Below are 18,243 nucleotides of genomic sequence, written 5' to 3' on the forward strand. Positions count from 1 at the left end.
AACTTTCTGAATTCATAGCATAGCTTCATGAACAGTTAAGGCTGTTTTCAGATATGAAAGTATTAAGCATACAGTAATAGTTATTTCATAATCATTTATCTTTTTATACTTGATCATAAGAACTGTGTTAATTGACAAGTGAGGTTGTATATTTATGAAGGATGATCATAGGTTGCTTCTTAGTAAAATGTTGCACATCTTTCGTGGAGCAACCCTTGTCACCCCTTCACTAGGAAGTTACACCGTGTAGGTAAGTAAAATTTCCTTTTTAATGCATATACACGCATATACTATATGTTAAATCCTCTTGGCTTCTTTCTGTGTTTATATCTTTATATTTGACTACACCACTAAGATAACCAACAAAGGAAAGAACGAAGTTTGAGTTGAGGAATAAAGAATATAATAGGAAGAGAGTTTTTTCCTCCTCTTGGTGCAATATACACAATCTAGTCTGACAAAGTGGGGTCTTGGAAAGGTAGAGTGTACGCAGATCTTAGCCCTACCTAAGCCTACCTTAGAGGTAGAGAGGTTGTTTCTGACAGACCCACCCTCGACTCAAGGAAAAACAGCCTAGAAAAAAAATAAACGGAAGTGAAAGCATAACAAAGCATTCTGAACAATATAAGATAAGAAAATAGGAAGCAACTTTGTTAGTACATATTACAGAAAGGAAGTTGAGAGAAGAACTATCTTTTATGACCAAACTGAATATGCAAAGAAGAGTTCTCTTGTATCTTTCACATCATTCAGCTTTATTCTATTACAGAGTAAACTTCTATTTTCTTTTGTTCCTTTCTTCATTCCCTCTTATTTACTCTTAAACAAAATTCTTTCACTGCTCTCACACAAGAACCACTTTTTTCGGTTAAAACTAATCTAAATAGAAAGCAATGTTCGAAAGCAATCTCTATGTCTTCACAAGGTGGGAGTAAGGCTACATATAGACCTCACTTTTGGGATTACACTGAGTATGTTGTTGAAAGCATATGTTCAAGTTCGTAGTTGCAATATGTTTTCTTCTTTTCATTAAGATTTTAGGACTCCTTGTTCCAACTTCAATCTTGGAAGAAGGTGAGTGGGATAGGATCGGGATCGGACCAACCTATGTCTCAGTAGTTGCCCGAGAAAGGACCACTCAATCCATACTTGAACCTGAACTTTCTTTTACAACCTTCTTCAGCACTTTTTTCAGGTGATTTATCATATAAGGAACATAAGAGAAAGCTTTGGGTAATATGTACAACAATGTATAAGTTCTTGGTCATGCCAAAAGAGAGCCGTCACTTGGAGAGGACAAAAAGCATTAATAAGCTACAGGACTACACCATGTACTATAATGTACAAGTTTTTGGTCACACGAAAGAGACCCGTCACTCTGAGAGGACGCAAAGTTTTACAAACACAACAAGCTACAGGACTAAATCATGTACAACAAGGTATTAAGTTTTTTGGTCACACGAAAGAGACCCGTCACTCTGAGAGGACGCAAAGCATCACAAATATGACAAGCTAACAGACTACATCACATCAAAGATCAAGCATCCACATATTCAGCCTGTACACTACTAAGCTGTATATGATAACATCATCAAATGGATGAAGTGGCACCGTAAAACGTTTAATCTCACATCGGACACGTATCGTCCTCTTCTTGTTGAGACATCAAGTAATTTCTGCAAAGAGGACAAGTTACATGCCAATACCTGAGCCACTTCTCTAGACACAGCTTATGGAAAACGTGACCGCATGAGAGACTGTTTACCCCTGCATCAGGCTCGAATTTTGTCAGGCACACAGAGCATTCTTGTTCAGGGTGGTTAGAGATACATAGCGAATCATAACGAAATGCAGGTGTTCGGCTTCTGAACTCCTCCATGTATGACTCTGGTGGGCTTCCACGGCATTCAAGTGAGTCCAAGGGTCCTTCAATAGAATAGTCTTCCCATGATGCGATACGGATGCCAATCACACGAAGGATCGATCGGAGTATCTCCTTGATAATGGAGATGGATATGGCTGTGTTTACTAGAATCACACCAAGTACTCCTGCATCTGCCGGAGTTGGATATTGTGAGAGGCCCATAATGGATCGGAACCTGACAATGAATGAATATAAACACCATTAGAGAAGAAACACAGCACTTCAAGGAAGATTAAAATGATATAATAGTGTAAACACCATCGGAAAAACTCATTTTTTTAAAGGTAGAAGATATAAACCAAATTTTTCCATCTGCCTAAGCCTTGGTTGATAGAATTTCCCAGTCCTGTGCTGGTGAGATTCAGCAGCTACTTGGCGGAATAGTCAATGTGCAGACAAATGACCCCACACACCATTATAAAAGAATCATTTTTCAGAATTGTTTTTCTAAATATATGACACTAGGTAATTTCTTCTCATTTGCCTTGATACCTATGCTGGTGGAAGGTAGTAGGTATCCCGTGGAATAGTCGAGGTGCGGACAAGATAAACCGAGCACCAACATCATCAAAAATAAGATATTTGACATTTTCCAGGAGCACGTAAAACGATTTCTTGATTTCCTACTACAACTAAAATGGATAAGTAATTGGCTCAGAGGTAGTAGTTGGTTTGGTTGTGATATACAATCTTTGTGGTAGCAAAATTGGTATTTACTATCACATTACTACAAATCATGTCCAATTCTTTTCAAGATTGTCCATCATTTTAGAGCCTCAACACATTAACTTAAGTAGGGGTGGGCGTTTGGTTCTTCGGTTCGGTTTAATCAAATTTCGGTTTGGTTCGGTTCTTCGGTATTCGATTTTAGAAAAGTATGCACCATATTTCAAACCAAACTAGATCGGTTCGGTTTAGTTCGGTGTTTTAAAATCGATTTTTCGGTGTCAACAAAAATAAAGAGAGAATATGATAGAGTATCAATTGTTATTCACTTCAAACTTCAAACTTCAAAGTAACAACTAACCGTCTAACAATAAAAGGTAAGAACATCAATTTGTTGTTCTCACTTCAAAGTAACAACATAAAATGATAAAAAAAAAAAAAGTAGAAAGTAGAAACACCAAGTTGCTGTTCAAACTTGAATTAAATTGAGTTTTGTTTAGTTTAGACTTTAGGTCTTTAGGGTTTACTATTTTGTTATTAAGATTTTTGCTATTTAAGTTTAGGATCTAAATATAAAAATTGAAATGGGCCAAGTAAAGTTAAAAATTAAGTAATATAATAAATACTTTCAAATTTATTTAATAAAACTTCGGTTCTTCGGTGCACCGTTGTTTCGGGACCCTTACACCAAACTAAGGCTGGGCACCGGACCGGAATGGGACCACCGGACCGGAACGAACCGGTACCGGACCCGAACGGGACGGTTTGACCGGGTTGTTGACCGGTACCGGGATGAACCGGACTGGAATTACCGGGATGGAGGCTCAGTTCCGTCCCGTCCCACTATATACCGGGATAGAACCGGGACGGACCGGAATGGACCGGAATGGACCGGAACGGAACGGAACGGGATAAACGGGACGGCACATATAGCTATTTCAAAAAATAATTATTTTTTTTGAGTAATTTTGAATTACGAAAATTCGAATGTTTTTTTTATTTTTCTAAGTTATATTAGTTTATAGTATTTAAGTTTTAAAATTTATAATAATTTTACTTAAGTTTATTTTAAAGATTTTTTTTTTAATTTTTACGTATATAAGTTTGTAAGTTAAGTTTAATAAAGTTTTTTTTTTAGTTTTTGAGCTTATGTAGTTATGTTATAAGTTTTAAAGATTTGAATCTTTTGAAGTTTATAAGTTATTAAGTTATACTTATAACTTGTAAGTTAAATAACTTAAGTTTGTAATTTTAAAAAAATTAAATAAACAAAAAAGAAATGCTAATAAAAGTAAATAATGACAAAAATATTATTTTTTTTTTAATTAAAAATAATTTACCGGGACCGGACCGGAACGGAACCGGAATGAACCGGGATGAACCGGTACCGGTATACCGGTACCAAATCATGGTACCGTTCCGTTCCGTGTACCGGTTCAATGTATCCCATCCCGTCCCGAATACTACCGGACCGGAACGGACCGGAATGGTACCGGTACAACCCGTTTCGGTGCCCAGCCTTACACCAAACTCCGAACCGAAGTTCCGAAAAAAAAAACCAACACCGAACCGAAACACCGAAGAATTGAATTTTTTCGGTTCGGTTCGGTTTTTCGGTATTTATGCCCACCCCTAAACTTAAGTAATCAAAGAGAAAATTAGACAAACATAAAATCAATGACTGAATAATCTCTCTTGGCAATCAAAATCCAAGTGATTGACACAAAAGTTTACCTTATGTTGAAATGATGATTATATCTTCAAAAATTTTTGAAAGAGCTCAATATACTGGATCTGCATAGAACAAAGAAACAACACATTAATCACTTAAAAGCAAAGAGTCAGTAAAACAACAATAAGAAACATAATCCAAGTAATGAAATGAAAACTGAAAATACATAAACTTAACTCATATCAAACAGAAGAATCCCAATTTATCCAAAACCTCCACCTTTTTTTAACAAAGATTCCAACTTTATGCTATTTCACAATTTTAAAAAAAAAAACTGATTTTTATCAATACACAGCTCAAAACACTAAAAAATGGAAAACCAACCTCTGCCAAGGGGGGTAGGGGGGTTAGACATCAGGTTTCTTAACAGCATAAGTTCAAAAAACTAAAAAAGGAGAAATCTTTTTCTGGGGTTAAGACTTCTAGACATTTTCTTGATTTTTTCACTTACAAATATGTAATCACAGCAATATATGAACAAAATGTAAAGATCCAACATAGTCTCAGTCATTTCTAAGTTCCAAGAACCATCATGTATCATCTTAGAAGTAGAAAAACAGAAAAATAAGGAGAGCCCAAAATCAAATGAAAGCATAATCAGATAAAAAAGGGGCAAAACCAGAAGATTCATAGCAAATCTTGAAACTTAAGATCTGTTTACAACTCATACTCAACTTTCAACCATAAACAAGTGAAAAAGATTGCATTTTTTTTGTAAAAAAGTAAGATTATGAACCAAATAAAGAGGAAACATAAGCTCGTAATTGAAAGAAAGTAAGAAAGGGTACCTAATAATATGAAAACTTGAAACTTTTTGTTTACAATTATTATTTTTTTGTAATATTGCAAGAGAAAATAGGATTTCAAGATTTTGGAAGAGAAATTTTTCTTCTTTAAGGGTTGATGTGTTGAAGGAGATTCATAGGATCCTAATTGGTACAGTGTTTGATAAAGCTAATGATGTTCACCTCCAAACACCCCTTCTTCTATTTATACACAAAAAAATCAAACCTTCTGATCCAACACCATAAGTTGTTTGTCTGTTTGCTTCCCTCCATGTTTTCTTGACGTAATACGTAAATATGTTCTTAAATTTGTACAAAATTGAACAAGTAGAGTAGGATATTGTATTGAATGTGAATTGTTTCATCAAACGCCAAATAGGACGCATGTGTCTATTTATTCAACTTTATACAAGTTTTAAGGTCTATTTGTGCATACATAAAGTTCGAGGGTGTAAATGTCATATGAAGACATTTTAAAAAGCATAGTTATCTATCATGTCTTTTTTCTTCTTTCCTTCAATATTAGTGATATAATCTTTTGTTTCTTACTTTCTAATATAATCGAGATGTTGAAACATATTTAAGACTATAAGTTCAAAATGTATTTTTAGTACATGTGGCTAATTTATATTTATATTTCAGTTCATGAAAGCTCCATACATAAGTTAATTTCGTTACGTTTTGTTCCTCTAGCGATTATCTAACTTGATTTTGATATTTACTAGTTGCTATTATAGAAGAAAAAAAAAGTATGTAGAAGAATACAAAAAAGTACTACTAATTTTACCCCTACACTAACAAATATATTCTACGTGCACTCTAGTGTATCAATCAAATCAAATTAAATTTCTGCGATAAGAAATTGTGAGCAAAAAGATATATATCTAAAATGAAAAATAATTATGTGAACTTTCATATGTTCAACAAGTATATGATAAAAATATACAATAAATCACAAACATTATGAATATACTTAGATCTTTTATTTTCTTTTAAATAAATAAATAACATACTCAATCAAATATTATCATCTCATATAAAATAAAACAAAGATATTTACAATCACATTACTCAAATTCTTGAATTTGTTAATTGGAAATGAAGATGTGGTCTTTCTCTTTTATTTGTAATTTTTAATGTAAATATAAATATAATCTCTTTAGTCCTTTTGGTTTTTTCCACATCATTTTCCACTTAAGTGTTATACTTTTTTCTTTTTCCCTTCCCTTTTTTTGGTCAAATAACAAAAAAAAAATTAAAAAATATTTAAATTAGACCAAACTCACTTTTGATAAAATTATTTTTCAACCATTAGACTTGACTTGTTGAGCACTAAGCAAAAGTTTCATTGGCTTATAGACTTATCTTTACAATTTGCATTAGTGCTCAATGTTTTGAGAATTTATTTAATAATTGGAACTTTATTTTAATTTAATAATAAATTGTCCATTTTTTAGAATCAAATTGGTAAGTTGCCTTCCATTATTCATTTCTAAATTTTGATAAGGAAATTATTTTTTTAATTCTTGAATTAGAAACTATGTTGACTTTGGGAATTGCTAACAATACTTCATGATAACAAATTCATTGAATCTTACCTAATATTTAAAAGGTTTTAAATAGGAATATTTAATTTACAGCAAGCATGAGTTAACAATTTTATTAAATAAATATTCAAGCATACGATGCTATTATAAAATTTTGGCTATAATTAGCAGTTATCAAGAGATTATTCCTCCAAAGATCTTAAAAGAAGAGATCATTTTGGATCATATCTTAATCAAGAGATATTTTGTTAAATCCACAAATAATGTTTGCATATTTTTGGGTATCTAGCTTTGGTCTTTTAAAATATGGTCTATAAAAATATAATTAGATATATTATTACAAGAAAATCTTAACAAGGGAGTTTCTATAAGGAGGTATAATATAATATCCTAGATAAATTTCACATCAATAAGATACGAAATAAGTGTGAAATCATAGTAGGTCGAAAACAAATTATATTAATCACAAATATCTTTTGATAAGAAAGCATGTTAAGTACTCCCTTTAATAGGCCTATATGAAATATGTTAGAATTAATTGAATCAATAAATTTCAGAATATGAATATCTTTCTTCTCTTTCAAAAGATTTTGTGTCAGAATTGTGTCTTTGAGGGGGATATTGTCAATCTTATCGAAGAGTTTATAAATTTCTTTTCCGAGAAGCGAGAGAACTGGAAGCTCAGGTACACATCTTCTTTCTGACGGGGTTCAGAAGCTTAGGCCCAAGTGATAGTAATTTTCTAATTGAAATTAGCACACTAAATCCTACATAATATGTTGTTTGGCACATCTGGTAACACATTCCACTAGTTGATCCATAGCAAGCAAGAAAGCTCAGAGCCAATAGTAAAATCCGAAGTATGTCTAAAGTAAAAAAAAAACCTATATTATTATAAGTGTCAAAACCAAACTATATATGCCCACCCCTCCCCACCACCTTTTCTCTCTGCTTCTTAGTGCAACATTTGGACTATTTGGTCCATTTTAATTTGTCACCAATTATAGCATGAGGGTCCATACCTTTGTTCTAGTCACCAACTACGTGTCTATTTTAGAAAGAAATCTTCACATAATGTTTATATATATATAACTATTTACTTCTTTCACTATCTTTTTTCCAAGTGCAACAAAATGAAAAAATGGAGAAATCATTTTCGAAAATATTCACATTCACTTCTTTTAGATTCTATATTCTCCAATGATTCCAATAAAGAAAAATGAACTAGTATAGTCGAAGATAATGTTTAATTTCAAGTTCTGAATATGATTTTTTTAATAAAGTGTTTTTTTTCCGAATAAATTTTATATGGACAGACTTTAATATCGAAAGATGGTAAAATATAATATTTTATCTTATCAGAAGATTTTTTTTTTTCATTTGGTGTTCGATATTCACATTAGAGTCTAACTAAGTTAGATTTATGTTAGGTAGGACTCACTCAAAAGGTAGCATTTTTTTTATACTAAACGCTCAAAATTAATACCTCTAATCAAGAGAAGAGCAACTTGTACCAAAAAAATGCTACTTACTATTGTATGTGATCAAATGAATTAGCTTATCTCATATTTATTAGTATAACTTACAAAATATTATTTCTTTTAAAATACAACAACAAGATCTTTACATAATATACATGCAAGTACTTTCAACAAAATTCCTATTAAATAACAGATTTTAAAAATCTTCTCTTTCTTCTATTTTTTTCTTATCACTTTTTCATTGAAAAATTATTATTGTTATTTTCTTTTGGAGCTATAAAATAAAAATTAACGACGAATAAAATTTTATAGCTAAACAGTAAAAATCTCATACTAATTCTATTTAGCTATAGATTAGCATTAATTTAATTAATTAAAATCTATTTAGCAATGGATTAGCTGAAATTATCGAAACATATTATGTAGCTAGTTCAATATTGTAATATTGTCTAATAGTGATCCTCAACTTCTTTTCTTCATTACATTTTTCTTTTTTCACATACTATAATACTAATTAGTCCTATATGTATAATAATATATACTATATATTCAGTAGCGGATTCAGGATTTTTGTGGAGGGGTTCGAAATATACATAAGTAAACATGTAAAAATTACAAGATAAAAAATTGAACGAGATAGGAGGAAACTAGTAATCTGAATCCAATAAGTTTAACTTGCCTTGTCATGTCGCGTTTAATTTTCTTTACTTTTACCCTTTTTCATCGAGCTTTTTAAAAAAAATATTTCTTGTGCTTTTTTTCTCTTTTATATTGCAGTGTTCTACTCTATTGTTTGATTTTTTTTAAAATTCAATCACTGAGATATTATAATATATATTCATCAGATAAATAATTGGCATCGTCGATTTTTTAGTTCATTTAATTCAATTTACTATGTTAGTCATTCGTGAAAATGACAAATGATGAATAGAACAAATAAGTTTATTTTAGTTTTCATCTTTTTAAAATCGAACTGAAAAAAATAAGAAAGACATACTATAAAATTAAGGGGGGGGAAATCAATTAATTAGATTTTATTAAAAGATGATACATGATTTTTAAATTTCTTCATTCGATTAACTTTAATTTAATTTATTTTATATAATATTTTTTGTAAATCAATTTCAAATTTAATAATAATTCATCGTCAGTACATGGAAACAGAATTATGTAGAAATAAAATGAGAAGTATAAATAAGAAGAATAAAAGACAAAAGTATCTAAAATATGTCTAATAAATTTAAACAAAGATAAATTGAGAAAAATAAATAGCATAGAGAGAAAAATAATGATAACAAAAATAATAAAGCTTTACATTGAGCCAAAAATAGTGAGACATTTCATTGAGTTGGGATTTAAGCCCGAAACCAGAGCCTATTTAGCCTTCCAAAAACAATGAAATAGAGTTGGATTTGAGCCCAAAGCAAGAGCCCATTCAACCTTTCAAAGAAAAATAAATAAATGGAAAAATGTTGCAAGTGGGAATCAAACTCAGATCCTGTCGATTAGAATTGACTCCCTAAACCATTGAGCCATGCTTCTCTTTATATTTGAGAAGGTTCATTTTAATATATGTACTCATAAAATCAGAAATGAACCTTATATATATTGTGTAATTTTTCGACAAGAAAATTCGGGTGAACCCCTGACCTCCACGTGGGTCCGCCCCTGTATATATCACCTCAATAAACGCAAAGATATTAATCAATTTCTAGCATTTAAACCATAGGGACCCAATATTTCTTTGTTTCTACTATTATAAAAGATTACGTGTCAATTTTAGAAAGAGAAAAGAATTCCACATAATATTTTTCCATAAAAGACCCCCACACCCCTCTTCACTATCTTTTATACAAGTGGCAACAAGAAAAATATTACTTTTTTGCTAAAAAGAGATAATAATGAAAATATGAAAAATGATAACAGTAGTCATTTTCATCATTATAGATATAAAAAGAAAACAACAAGTCAAGTAATTTTTTTTTTTCAATCAGAATCTGATGCCTGCATTAAAGTTTTGATTAAATTCGAATCGCACATTACAAGATTTATTTAGGATGCATTGTGCTCTCAACAAATTTTTTTACATATTCAGAAATCAAACTCAAGACCTCTGATTAAAAGTAAAGTAGTCTCATGATCACTGTATCAGGGTCCGTGTAGATAATAAGTCAAGTCTCCATCAACTCTTTAGGGTTCAAAAGGTGTAGGGGGGAATAATTATTGTTATCTAAAAAAAACTTTCACATCTTTTAGATTCTTTATTCTCCAATGATTCTAATCAAGAAATGAACATGTATAGTTGAAGATAAGATAATGTTTTATCTTTTTTTTAACCAAAAGATGGTATCTAGTCCCTATTTTATACTAGGGGAGTAGGGGTGTTACACTACTAAAAATAAAGCAAAAAATTAACAAACGTTCATCGATTATACCCTAAAATTTAATAAAACTAAATGGATCGTCCAAATATTTCGGAAAATAATGGTGTCTCGATTAATATGAGCAAATGTCGACAGAATTTTATTTTTTGCATACTGATTTTTCAGTAAAAACTTATATTTGTATATTTTATATAATTGATGGGCATCCTCAATTTCATTTCTTTAAATACATTATTTTTATAGTTTTACTCATCTTTACTTGAAAAATAAAATTTTAAAATTATATTGACAAATCGACAGAATCGCTTAGTTTTTTTTCGCAATTTTTAGTAGTGTTATTATTTGAGAGTCAAATAAGTTTTTAAAATTATAATTTTCTCAATTTAATAAATTATTTATAATCAGTAATTATGTTGTCTCGTGTTTTTCATGTAATTTTTAAATATATAGTTTTTATTTTTGAAAATAATATATGTTCATATAAATGCATAATTAAAATTAAATATTTTGATCTTTCTACTTCTAATTTCTTCACAAAAATTGGAACTTAGGAGTAGTATATATGTGGACAAACTTTAGCTCATCCCAATAAGTATTTGTACTATTATTATTAATTTATATATGGTGAGAATAAAGAAATATATCTTTTAGTACAACAATAAACTAGGAGGACCAAGATAGCTTTGTAAATTAAATAAAATATGGTTTTGTTGGATACCAATTGGATATTACCACTTTGTAAATTGAAGGAACAAGATTAATCGATTGCGGTCAAGATCTCTCTATTCTTAATTAGAAGTTTTAAGTTTGAATTTTTTAAAATAGGAAAATCTTGTTGGAAATGTGTTTTTGGAAATGAAATAATCGAGTCAGTCCTAATATAAATATTGATCATCGAATAAAAAGGAAAAAAAATAAAAATTAAATTCGGACTATTATATACACTACAACAAATGTGATATTTAGCTACGAAATTATTAGGTACGATACTAAATTCATCACTAATTATTCACTTTTTGTGACAAAAAATATATTTCGTGTTTAAATGTATGAGCAAAATACTTTTAGTGACGAAACATACAATTTCGTAGCAAAGTTTTGTCCATTTAAGTTTCCCACCAAAAAAAAAAATTGGCGCCATTTATTAAGAACTATTAGTGACGCATTTAAGTTAGCAACGACAACTTATTTTGTCACTAATAATGCATCCAATTTGTGACAAATTATTATTTGTCTTAGATGAGTTATAATTTTGGACACAAAGAAATTTTTTGTCACTAAAGATAAGTTATTGCAATAGCGACAAGTTAGAATTTGTAGTCAAATGTTGTAAGCTTTAGCCACAAAATGTATATTTAATTGCTATCTAAATTTTTGTCACTAATAATATAATCAATTAGTGACAAACATTTTCTTGTCTCTAATCAACTTATGATTTCGTGACAACATAGTTTTGTCACATAATATGCAATATTTAAATAGCAAAAAATTAAAATTTGCAGCTGAATATAATTTTATTATTTTCTATTTTTTTTTAGCTAATTAAATATAAAACAATATTTGATTAGGCTTATTATTTACAAATGCAAATAGCAACTGACGAATATTTCTTTAAAGTGTTCTCTATAGGTAACAACAAAAGAAAACTATAGAATGATATAATGATAACGTCAAACTATACCTTAAGAAAATTCAAGTGCTGATGCTAACATAAAATCTAATGTGAGTGGGATTGTTATATCACAAAGAGCAATTATACAAAAGATAACATCGACAGTAAGTTTATTTTGAAATTTTTTTTAAATATTTTATGGATATTTAATTAACTATTTTCTATAATGACTAAATATAAGTTTAATTGTGGAGGTCTCAAGAACCCCAACTATTTGATTTTAATAAAATTATGATGTTTGAATTTAGATGCATATCTAAATATTAAGATGTGTATTTAGATCAAGATGTATAAATCTAAATATGCATCTCAAAATTGAGATGTTGTTTTAAAATTTGAATACTAAATAATTGTGATTATTATAAATATATTAAAATGTAAAATTTATCTTTATTTAAAATACTAATAAAAAATTTATTAAAATGTGAAATTAATCTAATACTATATCAATTATATATTTTCTTAAAATAAAATTAATGGCAGTTAGTAGTGATGATGCCTAGTTGTGGTGGTTGTGATTGTGGATACCCTGTTTTACCAAAGATATTTTAAATTAATTAATCAATTCTTTTTTCTTTTAACTTAATCAAGTTTCTTGAATTTCAAGTTTCTTGAATTTCAAACAAAGTGAAATAACTATTTATAAATGTCGAAACTATTTTTATAATTATTGTTGGTGCTATTTTGTTATATCATTTACCAAAATATCCTAATATACTATTATATATTTTACATATAATTCTAAGTATTAATTATTTCATTTTATTAATTTAAAAACTACTTTATTTATTAAAAAACAAAAGTGAGTATGTTTTTTATTTTGTCAAATTAAAGCCAACTGTGGTTTAATTATGATCAGGACTCCATTATTACTAATAATTACTTTATTTTGCTAAATCAAAAGGATTTCATTATTAAATTAATTAAATGATTATCTCAATTTTACTACATATTCCCTTTTTCATAAATATCTTTAATTATAAATAATTGATTAAATTTGATTATTTAATCAATTATTGGTCACAATTGCAACGTGAATCGGTTATGTTTGAAATAATCATGGCTATAACTTAAAAGATGATTGATTAATTTTTAAATTTAATTTGGGTCATTTTCACTCTTAAAGATCAACTTTTTATCTTAGCTTTTTTCCACATCAAATTTAGTAATGACCCTAAGATGGACTGGTTTTGATAATTTGTCCCTTTTAAATTTTTTTATCTAGAATGACCTCCGTAATGGGTGATCTTGATTTTTCAATCATGTTAAATATTAATTTTTTAATATAAAAAAGCCTTTACTTTAGAAAATTCTAACTTTTGCCCATAAGACAATTTTCAAGATATTTTAAGACAATAAACCTTCTCAATTGACATGAAGTTCTGCCTATCAGCAAAAAATAGAACTTAGGTATGATCAAACACGAGTTCTAACTTTTTTTTCCCGTAGAACATTCAATCAAGACATCTTAAAACAATAATTTGCTCAATTCAAACTCTGATTAAGGTAAATTTAATTTTTTATTTTAAAAAAATACTATTATACAACATATCAAATTAATTCAATATGATTCGATAATTTTAAATTTTATTTTGATATTTTGCAGTATGCATGAAACATTGGTAATCATAGTTGGTTCAACTTTGATTTATTTATAGTCATATATTAGAGAATTATGATTTATAATTTTTAAAAAAGAAACATAAAAAGAATTTATATCATATTTACACCTTACAATCTTACCTATGTAGAAATATATGTTAAAAGGAAATTGCAAACTACTTTTTTTGTTAATCAAATAATTTTGGTATCTGTTTCAATATCAAATATTTTGTAGTCAAAATTTAAACATCTTCACATTTAATTTTGTACTAACATTAGGTTGTGTGATATATACTATAACTTTTTATGTAGCTATACATTTTGGCATATTTATAAATATCTAATACTAAAAGAATTTATTTAATATATATATATATATATCATAATACTGCAAGCACAGTATTAATTTTTTTGACTTGATATCTAATGCATCACGTCCGCCATAATGTTGTGCATTAACTCATTTAATTGGGCTACAAACGATAGACTATATCAGTTTGCCAAACACAAAATTTCATCTTATTCTAGAGGTCTAGTTTGATGCTACATGTCAACTGATGTGGTATGCCAAATCAAATAAATGAGAAAATAAGATCATGTCACATATCAAAACGACATAACATTACATTTTATGAGAATTAAAATATACAATCGCATTTGACTTGTTTCGACAATTAAATATCACCATGTCATTTGAACCTGACAAATCAAAAACAATTTATTCTCATCATAATTTTTCATCTTATAATTATAAATAAGAGGTCCTAATTAAGAAAAGTCATTAGAATTTCAAAAAAAAAAAAAACGTGGGTCAAGAATTACAAATTTTCTACAAGTTGCAAGCATTCAAACATTTGTGTACACATTATAAATACTTGAAAATAAAGGACATAGATAAATTAACTATCAAAACGTTCCAGATCAAATTCACTTGTTTGTGGGAAAACTTATTTAAGGCGGTCATCAAAATACTTATGACAAATCAAATTCAAGTCAAAATATATCAAATCCAACATAAATTCAAGATCAAATTAAAAATGTTTGAAATTATTTTGAAAATGAAGAACTAGAAGATTTATACAAATTGTAACACTCATAATATTTCTCTCTCTTGATTATTATTCTTTATACACAAATTTTATTGTTTGTAGCCATAAATTATGGGTAATATAATAAATTTAAAATGTGAAAATAAAAAGAAATCAACACATTTCCCTGCATGGCAACCAGGTATCTTTATATTATGATAAATACTTAATTTTCTACCAAACTTTCTTTTTATATTTATATTTCCCTTTGTTTTAATTTATTTTCCAATGATTCAAAAAAAATACAAAATTACAAACTCTTTTTTTTGTAGTTTATTTTAAAAATAAATTCTCTTTCCTTATTGTGCTAAGTCTTTAATTCTATTTTTTACATGATATATTTAAAATTAGAAGATTAAAAACTATTTTGACACATTTCACTTATTTTTAGTTTAAGAATACACAATTTAAAAAATCTTATTTGCTTTCTTAAATTTTATGTCAAGTCAAAATCAAATAAATTAAATAATTTTCTTAAATTTTATGTCAAATAAAAAGAAGATAAAATTATTTAACAAAATCACATGAAGAAAGTAAAAGAGGGTATTCATTTCCAAATTTGTAGGAAAAAAACACACGTAATTCTCTCATTTCCTATTCCTTCTCCACAAATCTCTCTTTTAGTTATTAGCCACATCCACTCCTTATCTCTCCACGTAATACTTCTCTCCCATTATCTTCATTTTTATTTTTTTATTTTTATTGAATTTTGAGTTTTTTATCTGCATAATCCTTAAATATAATATGAATATGCAACTCACTTACTTTCTGCTATACCTCATTTGAATTTTTAGTGGGTTTCTTAAATTTATTTTAATTTGTGAACTTTGTCTCCCTTCACTCTAGTATTCTTTTTTTTTTTAAATAGTATGATAATTTAACTACGAGTTACTTGTGTTTAGCCTATGAGTTTGTTCTATGTTAGAGACTTTTAGGGACTTATTAAAAAATATGATCTAATTTTTTTGACTGCTCTATATACTAAGTAAGTTTCTTCATCTCGATTGTTGATTTTTTTTTTGTTTGCAGACAAAGCTCAAGGTCTATATCTTTAGAAAAGAGGGAATGGCAATTTTACCGTGTAATTTGAGTTAGTATCTTTTCTATTTATTTCTCATTCTAATATCAATTTTACAATTAAATTTTAAAAATATATCATGTTTAAATCATAATTGTAGCGAGTACATATTAAGATTATATTCTTTTCCTTTTCACACAGGTATGTACATGAATATGGAAAAATTGAATGAAGAGTAAAGTTATCAGATAAGTTGTCGACATTAGCATATAGGGAGTAACATTTTTATTTTCTTATTGACGACACATTATGTACATTCGTTAGGATCATACAATAATCTTTAATGAGATTATTTCAATAATATTTTAGTTCTGAAATATTGTAGGATCATGAGTGACATTTTTGTTATTATGTTAATTTTTTTATTTTGGTATGTTGAGTTTATATCATTATATGATATCTGCTAAGTTTAAAAATTAAATTTAATATTTGTCATGATGTTAATTTAATAAATTTTCATGTTACATATTACGACTTAGAATTTTTCTTGTAAATTTTTTATATTGATGAATTAATTAATCTTGTAAAATATGAGAAAATTTGCCACCAGGTATAAATTATAAAATTAACGAAAAACTAGTGAATTATTATCATTTACAAGTTTGAACGTCATCAAATGTTTGTTGTTTTAGTTGTTTTAATTGTATGATAATGGATGAATTTTATTATTATTTGTGATATTTTTATTAATTATTTTTCAATTTATGTAATTCTAATTTTAAAAATAATATCAATACGAATAATTAAATGTCATCGAATATTTGTGCTCATCAAAAGATTATATCATCAAAAGTAACTTTTAGCAACGACTAAATCAAACTTTTCAAGATAAATATTTTTATCACAAATAAATTATTTCGTCATAAGTAGACTACATTTAGTGACAAATTATATTGTCACTAATCATGATAATTTATAGTGACAAGTATATCTTGTCGGTAAAAACAATACTTTTAGTGACAAGATCATAGATTTAACTACGAAATTGTTAACCTTTTTATGATGATAAATTTATCCCTAATTTATATATTTTAGGACGAAATAATTTTTTGTATATAAAAATCAGTCATTAATGACAAAATTACATTTATTCAACTACGAAATACATATAGCTTTAGAGACAATTGATGTCGTCACTGATTGAACTAAATAAACAGTGACGGTGTAATTTTGTCAGTGAAAATAACTTTTTAGTGACAAAATCATACTATTAACTACAAAAAATTTAGACTTTTTATGACATATAAATTTGTCACAAATATCGACACATTTGGGGACGATTTTTCTTTTTGTAGTTAATATAACTTTTTTAGTGACGATGCACTAAATCGTCTTTGTATACTTTTAGTGACGCACATTTAGTGACGACTGATTGACGAAATTATTTTCTTCACACAAGATCTTTGGTGACGAAATATGATTTATAAGTGACGAAATCATTTGTCCTTGATAGTCAAATTTGTTGTAGTGATAATTACATTACAATAAAAGAGACATTTAAGTGGCAACAAATTATTTTTTTAGGTAATATATATTATTGCAAAAATATTTAATGAAATTGAGTCAATATCATTACATTTAAAATCGCTAAAGTCTTTAGTACATTTATTTGAGTGTTTATTATAAATAAATTATATTATATTATTACTACTAAATATAACATAAAAATTATATTATTATCTCTAATAATTACCACAAAATTCTTTATCTATTATGTGAAAACAAATTTGATCACTTTTTTTTATTTATACAAGAACGTAATAGATTTGACCTCAACTGTCAATCGAAGATAAATTTAAGCTATTTCACAAAGTGAAATTTGAACGTTTTCCAAAAAAAAGTTCAAATTATATAATATAAAATAGGAGTTAATAAAACTTTTACAACAGCATGATGATGACTTCTCATAAATATCTTATCGTTCTTGGAACTCTCTAGAATAATTCAAGAAGCCTATTAAATTATTGAATATATATTTTTAAATTTAAAATTGAATATGATTCTAAATTGTGGTTAGAGATTATAATTTCAGAAAATAAAAAATTCCAAAGGGATAATCCACGAATTTTCAAGGATATGAATTTCTAAAATCGAATCAAGTAACAATATAAAGATATATGAATGATATTTAACGGTTTTATTTGAGAAAATGAATCAAAATAGTAGATATAAATTGTGACCGCTTCATAAGTAACTTAAGACAACAATTAAATTGATATTAATAATAATTTGAGAGTTCTAATGAACCTTTATTATTCTTTACTTTGAAAATTTAGAATTCTAA

General features: G+C 27.7%; 3 protein-coding genes across 4 annotated transcripts in view; all 3 read right to left on the bottom strand.

Annotated features, from left to right (window-relative positions):
- LOC125862143 (uncharacterized) overlaps positions 1-18,243 on the bottom strand; it is a 339,538-nt gene that overhangs the window by 310,778 nt on the left and 10,517 nt on the right. The window lies entirely within an intron of this gene.
- LOC125862136 (chlorophyll a-b binding protein 5, chloroplastic) overlaps positions 1-18,243 on the bottom strand; it is a 240,617-nt gene that overhangs the window by 103,680 nt on the left and 118,694 nt on the right. The window contains exon 1 of one of the 2 annotated variants that reach the window (XM_049542139.1): positions 3,540-3,545. The exons of the other annotated variant lie outside the window; for it this stretch is intronic. The gene's annotated coding sequence lies outside the window, so the exon portion shown is untranslated. Of the gene's footprint in view, positions 1-3,539; positions 3,546-18,243 lie in introns of those variants that run through there. 2 annotated transcript variants of the gene reach the window in all.
- On the bottom strand, positions 1,288-5,278 carry LOC125862150 (probable E3 ubiquitin-protein ligase XERICO). Its single transcript, XM_049542156.1, has 3 exons — positions 5,111-5,278; positions 4,325-4,384; positions 1,288-2,099 (listed from the first exon to the last, which is right to left on the bottom strand). The coding sequence occupies exon 3, from the start codon at positions 2,084-2,086 to the stop codon at positions 1,628-1,630; it is 459 nt and encodes a 152-aa protein (XP_049398113.1). The 5' UTR covers positions 2,087-2,099; positions 4,325-4,384; positions 5,111-5,278; the 3' UTR covers positions 1,288-1,627.

Source organism: Solanum stenotomum, chromosome 4 (genome assembly GCF_019186545.1).
Source record: "Solanum stenotomum isolate F172 chromosome 4, ASM1918654v1, whole genome shotgun sequence".
Classification (NCBI taxonomy): Eukaryota; Viridiplantae; Streptophyta; class Magnoliopsida; order Solanales; family Solanaceae; genus Solanum; species Solanum stenotomum.

Coding starts and splice junctions, on each gene's coding strand:
- LOC125862150 (XM_049542156.1), bottom strand. CDS start 2,086: ATGGGCCTCTCACAATATCCAACTCCGGCAGATGCAGGAGTACTTGGT.